Source organism: Mastomys coucha, unplaced genomic scaffold (assembly GCF_008632895.1).
Source record: "Mastomys coucha isolate ucsf_1 unplaced genomic scaffold, UCSF_Mcou_1 pScaffold21, whole genome shotgun sequence".
Classification (NCBI taxonomy): Eukaryota; Metazoa; Chordata; class Mammalia; order Rodentia; family Muridae; genus Mastomys; species Mastomys coucha.
This window is the reverse complement of record NW_022196904.1, coordinates 52724587-52733914: the sequence shown is the minus strand read 5'-3', so window position 1 is coordinate 52733914 and position 9328 is coordinate 52724587. Positions and strand designations below refer to the sequence as shown.

At 45.3% G+C, this 9328-nt stretch overlaps 1 protein-coding gene across 1 annotated transcript; it reads left to right on the top strand.

Moving 5' to 3' along the window:
* Positions 1–298: 298 nt before the first annotated feature.
* LOC116100551 (proto-oncogene FRAT1-like) lies at positions 299–1844 on the top strand. Its single transcript, XM_031384331.1, has one exon. The coding sequence runs from the start codon at positions 461–463 to the stop codon at positions 1310–1312; it is 852 nt and encodes a 283-aa protein (XP_031240191.1). The 5' UTR covers positions 299–460; the 3' UTR covers positions 1313–1844.
* The last annotated feature ends 7484 nt before the right edge of the window (positions 1845–9328 follow it).

Genomic DNA, 9328 nt, shown 5'->3' with positions numbered 1-9328 from the left:
AAAACTTTTATAACATTTTAAACCACTGTAGTTTTAGATACAAACTGAAGGAGCATCATTCTGTAATTGTTTTTATACTAAACCGAGCACCGTCCGCCCTCTGGTGACCAGTGCGTTGAAAAACAGTTTCTTTGAATTCTACTAGAGGAAGGAATTTCAGCCTATATGAGGCCCTCTGGTGGCAATGATTAGAACAGCAGCTGTAAGAACTTTTCGGAAAAAAAAAAAAAAAAAAGTTCACTTCTCTTAATCAAGAATGAGAAGCCCAGGTTCCGGCTCCCGCGGCTCTAAAGCGCGCGCTGCCCCTGCCCGGAGGTCCCAGCTTCCGCGTCCCAGGCTTGGCCTCCACCCGCCCTGGGCCTCCGCCCCGCTCCCGCCCCAGCCGCGGCCCGCCGAGCCCGCCGCCAACCGAGCTGCCAGTGACTCCCGCACAGCCGCGGGGACCCGGGCGGGGGGAGCCATGCCGTGCCGGAGGGAGGAGGAAGCCGGCGACGAGGCGGAGGGAGAGGAGGACGACAACAGCTTCCTCCTGCTGCAGCAGTCGGTGACTCTCGGGGGCTCTGCCGACGTGGACCGGCTCATCGCCCAGATCGGCGAGACGCTGCAGCTGGACAAGGCGCACGATGGCCCAGCCTCGCCATGTGCCGCCCCGGGCCCCCCGCCCGCGCCCCCGCGGGTCCTGGCGGCGCTGCCGGCGGACAAGGCCGGGGCCCCAGCGAGGCGGCTCCTGCGGCGAGCAGCATCTGCGGAGGCCGGCGACCCTGCGCCCCCGGGGGCCGTGCGCTGCGTGCTGGGGGAGCGCGGGCGCCTGCGAGGCCGGTCTGCGCCCTACTGTGTGGCGGAGATCGCCCCGGGCGCCAGCGCGCTGCCCCAGCAGCCCGGCCTTGAGGTACCCCCGGGGATGGGCAAACTAAGCATCCCGCCGCCACTATCCGGCCGGTGCCGGCGGAGTTGGCTCCGGAATGCAGCCGCGTCCCGCCGCCAGCAACAGCGCCGCGGATCTCAGCCAGAGACCCGCACCGGCGACGGCGACCCGCCACGGCTCCTGCAGCAGCTCCTGCTCTCGGGAAACCTCATCAAGGAGGCGGTGCGGAGACTTCATTCGCGAGGGCTACAACTACAGGCAAAGCTTCCCGCTCACTCGTTCCTCGGGCCTTTGTCAGCCCCGGTGCATGAGCCGCCTTTGCCCGGGAGCCCTCGCGCAGCCTGCAGCGACCCTGACGCTTGCGAAGGAGGGCGCAGCTCAGAACTGGGGACGACCTTCTTGTCCCTGGCAGCTAATAACCTAGGTGACCACAACACCAACCTGTAGCGGGGGGCCAAGGGATTCACCCAGGACTTCACCCAGCCAGCCGGGGCTGGTGGAGGAAAATAAGCTAAGGAAGACAACCGAAATATCGCAACTATTTTCATGAGTTGAGAGCCCCAAACTGTTTGAAACCCAAGACTTAAGTTTGTTTAAAGCAGATTCTATAGAGTGCACCTCAGGCTGTCATGTCAGCAGGACTCCTTTTTTTTTTTTTTTTTTTTTTTTTTTGCATAATCCAACCTGGTCGCTGCAATTCCGCTCAGACTCTCCTGGCCAAGCAGGCACCACGTGGCCACGGTTCATGCTCTCAGGATCGGCTCAGCCAGCTATGGAACGAAGGACAATGATCCCCGTTACTTGCTGTACTTCTCAGGGCTGGTTCCTGATCCACTTTGGGGGAGGGGGGAAACAAAAGTGGATGTAATTTCGGGGAGCGCCCCAAAATGTCACACTTGAACATTTTACTACAGTTAAAAGACCATCTCATCTTTTCGGTGCTGGTTTCAATGTAAAACATGAGGCTGAATAGAAATAACCGTTATTTGTCTGTCCCTTTTTTTTCAAGTGGTTGCTGTTAGGAGAGGGTGGAAGGGAAGTTGTACCTCATGAGTGTAGGGTGGGAAACAGCAGTGAGCAGTGTTGGGTGATGAAAAGGTATGGGCAAGCACCGAGTGAACCCCCTTGCCTTCATAAAGTGTGTTTTTAAAGGAGACCTCTTTGGGTTCAAGGTCAGTTTCCGTGTAAAGGGACTCTAGCACAAAGACTAACCGAATTTCCTTGCTGGGAGAAGAGCACACTGTTTTGCAAATGCTGGAGTGCTCTACAGACTCTCCTGCCACCACTTGAAGTGGGGGGTGGGGTGGCTGGTAATGAGTGTCTGTGCTTCTGGCCAGAGGCTCCCTCCCCTCCCCCTCCTCCCAGCTTGCAGACAAACTGCCTGGAGACAGTGACCCGAGTACCACCTTTTCCCCTTGGTTCTGCTGCCCTACTCAAGCGGGGTGACGCTGAAGATGCTAGGGGCCAGGGTGGGGGACTGAGGAGGTTCCTCATAATGGGCACTCCAGGGACACAGCTTGGGACACAGTCTCACACAACCGTGTATAATGAGCTCTTGGGGCCAGCTCTGCAGGGAACAGCTGCAGTTCCCTGGATAGACAGAGTTGATTTCCTCCTTCTGACCCTCCCCCAGCTGTGCCAGCTGGCCTTTGTAAGTGAAGGAAACCTAGTAAAAAATGTGACCTTCCAAATGGGAAAGCTGCAGGCTTTTTGCTATTGTGACTGTGAAGTGCTTGGAAAGACTGTTCACTCTGAGCGACCCTTTCGTTTTAGTTTTATGGGTCAATGGCTTGTTCAGCACCCAGATGTGGCTATTGACGTATCTACTCTTCGCACTGGAATTGTGGCTGTCCTGATTATTAGGATTTTAACTTAAATGAAATGACCATTTTTGAATAAATGTATTGTTTTTTTTCCAAAAGACAGACAGAGAGAGAGAGAGAGAGAGAGAGAGAGAGAGAGAGAGAGAGAAGCCCAAAAGTATAAACCAGGGCATTCTGTATACTTTTTATGAGTCTAGTGAATGTATACTAAAATAAATGAGACATGGGTTCTTAATTTGACAATTATACTTAAGCCTAACATTTTTTCCAGTAATGCTAGAGAAATTAGGGCAGGCTGAATATTAGTCTAGATTTATTATTTTCAATGATTTTTTAAAAGGTCTCAATGGTTTATTTGATTACTTGACAGAATGTATGTCTTAAGGTAATATACTCTGAATGAGTTTGAAATGCCCGATATTCCTTGGCTTACTGTTCATTAAACGAATTAATGCACAGTCAAATAGCTTGGGATGCATCTCAAGGGGAAGCTCCAAGGCCTGACACTATTACTGATGCTATAGTGTGCTTAAAGACAGGAGCCTAGCATGGCTGTCCTCTGAGAGGCCCAACAAACGCCTGACTTAGACAAATGAATATACTTACACCCAATCCATAGACTGAAGTCAGAGACCCCTATGGTTGAATTAGGGAAAGGCTTGAAGAAGCTGAGGAGGAGGGTGACTCCACAGGAAGACCAGCAGTCTCAACTACCCTAGACTCCTGAGACACTGAGTCACCAACCAGACAGCATACATGAGCTGGTCCAAGACCTCTGACACAAGTACTGCAGAGGACTGCTTGATCTGGCCTCAGTGGGAGATGTCCGAAATTGAGGCCAGAAGGCGTTGGGAAGCCTGGCAGAAGGGGAGGTGGGGACATATTCTTGGAGATAGGATGAAGGAGGAATGGGATGAGGAATTGTGGGAAGGCAGATCGGGAGGTGGGTAACAACTGGACTGTAAAAAAAATAAAAGTAGTAAAAATAAAAGAATAGTACATGCTTTAGCAGAGGATGTGGGTGGGCTTAACCTCTAGAAAGTCCCAGAGACCTGTGATCTGAGAGGCTCACAAGACTCAATGTGGGTGACCTTAGCCTAAATGTCCAACAGTGGGGAGATGGAACCTGAAGATCCCAGCTCCAGTAGTTAGACAAGATCCCCAGTGGAGAAATGGGGCCACCCACCTACTTTCAAAGTTTTTGACCCATAATTCTTCCTGTCTAAGAAATGCAGGGACAACAATGGAGCAGAGACTGGAGGAAAGGCCATCCAGCGACCAGCCCAAATTGAGATCATGGTCAGGCACCAAACCCTGACACCATTACAAATGCCATGCTGTGCTTGCAGACAGGAGCTAGTATGGCTGTCCTCTAAGAGGTTCTACCAGTAGCTGATTGAGACAGATGCACATACTTAGAGCTAAGCATTGGACTGCAGTCAGGGACCCCTATGGAAGAGTTTAGGGGAAGGATCAAAGGAGCTGAAGGGGATGGCAACCACATAAGAACAACAGCATCAACTAACCTGGACCCCCTCAGAGCTCTCAGAGACTAAGTCACCAACCAAAGAGCATATAGTTCGGCTAGCCTGTGGCCCCTGCTACATATGTAGCCAAGGACTACCTTGTTTGGTCTCAGTGGGGGATGATAGCCTAATCCAGTAGAGATTTGATGCCCCATGAAAGGGGGATGCTGAGGGGTGAGGTAAGGGTGAGTGGGTGGCTGGGGGAGCACCTTCTCAGAACCATAGGGGAGGAAGTTTGGGCCAAAGAACTCTGGGAGGGGGACCAGGAAAGGGGACAACATTTGGAATGTAAAATAAAACAGTTTAATTTTAAAAAAGAATCCAAGAATGGTTTTACCATGTAAAGCATAGCTTTCTACAGTGGAGATAACCAGAAGACTTTCCCTTAGCTAATGCAGAAGGAACTGGTACATGGGAAGACCACAAAAACATTGATTCTTTCCCACAGTGCTCAGGGAAGCAAAGGTGAAATTGCCTGTCTTCAATGCAATAGGTCAAATTGAATCCCACAGAGGAAAGGTCCATGTGTCACCACCAAATTACAAATTCAAGGTGTGAATATTCACCTTAAAGGACAACATAGCCAAAGCAATGCTCATAAGGGTTATGTCTGAGTAATGAGTCAAAATGTTTTCAAAAGTGAGGTAGATAGGAAGTCTACAAAATTCTTAATCTGTCTGTGTAAGCAGGAAAGTCAGAGAACAAATGAACAAAGGGCTACTTAGAATCATAGTGACATCCAAATTTGGGCAATTATTGTCCCAGGGCACCAGAGATTTAGGAGAGACTAAGATCTGTTAAGGAAGAGACTTACTCCAAAAATCAAAAGATTTTTTTCAACCAATCTTTCTCCTGCCCTTCACACAAAGAACTGTGACCTTCTACTAGTGTAACTCTACATTGGTGGGAATGAATTAAGCAAACTTTTCAGAGTCCACTAAACATTGCTTCTGAATAGACACTGATTCCTGACGATCTCAGGCTCAGGAATGATCTTTGGATCATGATGAACCAAAGTTAATGCGGAGGCTTGTGGAGTTCAGGTGATCCTTGGAGCTGTGTGTGTGTATGTGTATGTGTGTGCATGTGCACATGTGTGCATGGATCTGTGCTTTGCTTTTTACATTAAATTTTACTTTGTGTAGGTTTTTCAGTATGTGTGCCTGTGTACCACACACATGCAGTGCACATAGGACTAAAATGACAGATGGTTGTGATCCAGCACATTAATGCTGTGAATAAAATTGAAACACAACATCTGGAAGAGCAGTCATTGAGCTTAAGCCACTGGAGGCCTTGTCTAACTACTGGAGCTGGGATCTTCAGGTTTCATCTCCCCACTGTTGGACATTTAGGCTAAGGTCACCGACACTGAGTCTTGGAAGCCTCTCAGATCACAGGTCTCTGGGACTTTTGAGAGGTTACACTCACCCACCCCCTCTGCTGGGGCATGTACTATTTTTTTATTTTTACTACCTTTATTTTTTTACAATCCAGTCGTAATCCACCTCCCAATCTGTCTTCCCACAGTTCCTCATCCCATTCCTCCTTCCCCCTGTCTCCAAGAAGATGTCCCCACCTCTCCTTCTGTTAGGCCTCCCAACTTTCATTCTGATCAATGGAGCTTTAACCAGAGCCTGGCAAATATTGATTCTAGTTGGTCCACAAATATCATGTGTTGTGTTTATATATCCAGTCTTAGAATACAAAATTGGTATTGTTACTATTTTATAGAATCACCATATTTGTTCTCTGACCTCTGCATCTACCAGAAGAAATCCTGAAACAAAATAAAATAAGTTACTGTAAGGATTGCAGAAATTGTGCCATCATCAAATACATGAAAGACATACATAATGGTATCTACCACAATTCCATTTAACTCTCCTATTATAGTTTGTATTATTATATCAAAATCAAAAAAGTAAAAATTCTGATTGTAATTCCTATATACATTGCTTTCTTAGATCTCCTGCCACCTGATATATGGCTATTTGTATTTTCCCTGTACCTATCTGAAAGAACATAAGAGTAGATATTTTCAGCTAGCAATGTTAGCAGTGTGCATTTATTCATCTATATCAGGGCATGTAAAATTTCAGCCCTGTAGAATAGTTTAATTTTAATGGATGTTGAACATTTTCCTCTTGCAAATTTCTCCATTATGTTGGTGTCATTATGCTTACTGGACCTAGTGAACAGGCAGTAGCAATTACTCTGGACTTCTTGGTGAAATATATACAATTAGAAGATGGTAAATAAATCCAGTAAAAATTCAAAGGTCTTCTACTTCAGTCAAACTTCTAGGATATCAGTGGTTGTGCCATGTAAAGATATTTCTAATAAAAAAGATAGATATATTATTTATTATGGACCCATACAACCAAGAAAGAAGTACAACATACAAAGGGACTATCAAGAGTTTTGAAAATTCTGACATTGCATTTATTTATCATAACATTGGTTTGTATATGTGTAAGCTCCAATGCATACAGCGCCATGTATACAAACATCAGAGGACATCTCAAAATGATTGGTTCTCTTGCTATATCACATGAACCCCAGGAGTTGGACTCAGAACATTAGAGATGGTAGCTAAATGCTTCATTATTTTTAATCAACTGACTAGTCAAGTTCTGTTGTTTTGCAGTTAAGATATTATCTTATCTTGGTGTATATACAGAGTAGCTTAGAAAACCATACTTTTGATTTATGCAAGCAACAGAAGTGAGTTATTCAACAGGCCTAGAGATGCTGTTTGGTGTATTTGATAGGCTGCCATAAGTGAATCACTGTATAAACACTTGAGATTTGAAGCCTTAACTTCATTTGAAGATTACTAAAGACAGTTTGAAAGATAATTTTTATTTGACTTAATATTCAATTTTTGATAAGGAGTCATTAGTACTGAAAACACAGATAAGTTACAAGAAATTAAAAACTGCCTATAATTCCCAATGTTACAGGGCCTTCTTCCACAGGAAATTTACATATGGCCTAATAATATAAGGCATATGGTTTGTTGACTAAGTAAGAAAGCCTAAGGTCATATTTGCAAATATTTCTCAGTTCTATACAGGCAACACTCAATGATGTACTGTAGTCACAGTTCTCAAAGAACTGTGAATAAAAATAGTGAATAAACATTTTTACAATTGGGGAAAGTTTGTGCAGTACATATATTTGTGGATTTTATTTCTGAGAACAAATTATCAGATAGGTGATTGTATTCATGAGCTGTAGCCAATGATTTGTCTTGATAGCTGGAAACTTTCAAGGAGTGTGATTGGAAAATTGGTCAGAAAGACATCCAGGCAAAGAATGTATGTGTAGATCTTGTGGGGATGTGATAGCCACTCCTGTGTATTTGTATGCCCAGAAAGAAACTCTTCTATCCCAGTCATTAGAGACACTCCCTGCAGGCGGCTCAGACCTGAGTAACAGTTTATACATAATTCCTTTGTGATGGCTAAAGTAACTTAATGTAATACAAGGTATTCCTTAAGGGCCATTGGTCTTTGCTTGTCTGATAATAGTGATCTGCTAAGAGGCACTTGCTGACAGGAACCTGGTGTAGCTGTTCCTTGGGACGTTCTACCAGCAATTGACCAAAGTAGATGTAGATGCTTGGAGCCAACCATCAGACTGAGTTCAAGGACCCTGGTGGGGGAGCTGGCCGAAGGACTGAAGGAGTGGAACGATTGCAACCCCATTTGAAGAACATCAGCTGGCAGGAGCATCCAGTGCTCCCAGGGACTAGACCACCAACCAAGGAGTGTGCAAGGAGGAATCCATGGCTCCAGATACATATGTAGTAGAGGATGGTCTTGCCTGACAGCAATGGGAGGGGAGGACCTTGGTCCTGTGTAGGTTTGAAGCCTCAGCTTAGAGGCATGCTGGGGCAGTGGGATGGGAGAGGCAGGGTGGATGGGGGAGTACCCTTAGAGAGGCAAAGTGGGGGGTGAAGTGGGGGAAGAGAAGGTTAATGTGGGATGGGGGCTTTGTGGAGCGGTAACCAGTAAATGGAATATCATTTGAGGTGTAAACAAATGGAATGATTAATAGAAAAATAAAATAAAATAAAAAAGAAGACGATAATAGTTATCCTGCTGTGAAGTATCTAATGATTTAATTTTTTGTTTGTGTTGTTTTAATTTTGTTTTTTTGTGGTAGTTCTTGAAGGGTTTTTTTTTTTATTTGTTTGGTTTGGTTTTGATCAGCTGTGTTTTTATTAAACTATATTTATATACAGGGAAAGAGAAACAATTGTTTTACACCCCTTGGTTGTTTCTCTTTCCCTGTATATACTAGTAAAAAGAACAGCTGAGCAAAACAAAACCAAAAAGAGTTCTCCTGCCTAGCTGTGGGTTCCACATATAATTATACTCCTTTGATACGCACCTTTTAAACCCCCTTTTTAGCCAGTGTCAACACTGTCTCTAAGACATTTCTTTAATCTAAATTTGAATTGAATCTAAGCTTTTAGGCTTTCTCAGTGGATTTGAATGCCTCAACAATCTCTCTAAATGGAAGATACTGGGCTTGAAATAAGTGCTTATTAAAAGTTACCTCAGCTAGTGGGGATTTCAGTAGTCAAGTATATATGATGCTTCATTTGGTGGACTTCCTGGTCATCATTGCCATTGAAGAACTAGACTGCCTCCATTGTAGGCTTAAGTGTCATGTTATAATAAAAACAAGCTATGTTCATTCCTGTTGATGATTGAACATCTCTTTCTCAATATTTGGGCTATGCCCCACTTTTAACTTTACCTAAAATTGCTCTGTACTGAGGGTTCAAGGCATGGAAGTCCTGTCTTTTTTGAAAAGGTAATCACCACCCTGCAACCCAACCCTTGTTTCAGAAGGGTTGTTACAGCTACCTTGCTATGACTGCCTGTTATTATGCCCACCTTGTAACCATTGTTGACTGGGTGTTCTTAGGATTAGTTTGATACTGTTTGGTTTCAGACTTTTTGACAAAGGACTGAGGTGCATATTTTAAATATCAAAGCAGACCTGTCCTCCAGGTTTCCCAGAATCTCTCTCTCCCTACCTGGCATATCCTACCCCCAACCCTAAACTTTCCACCCCAGGGCTGGGCTGCTCTTTCC

Excerpts from the sequence above, each read along its gene's own strand:
- LOC116100551 (XM_031384331.1), top strand. The coding sequence starts at position 461 with ATGCCGTGCCGGAGGGAGGAGGAAGCCGGCGACGAGGCGGAGGGAGAG.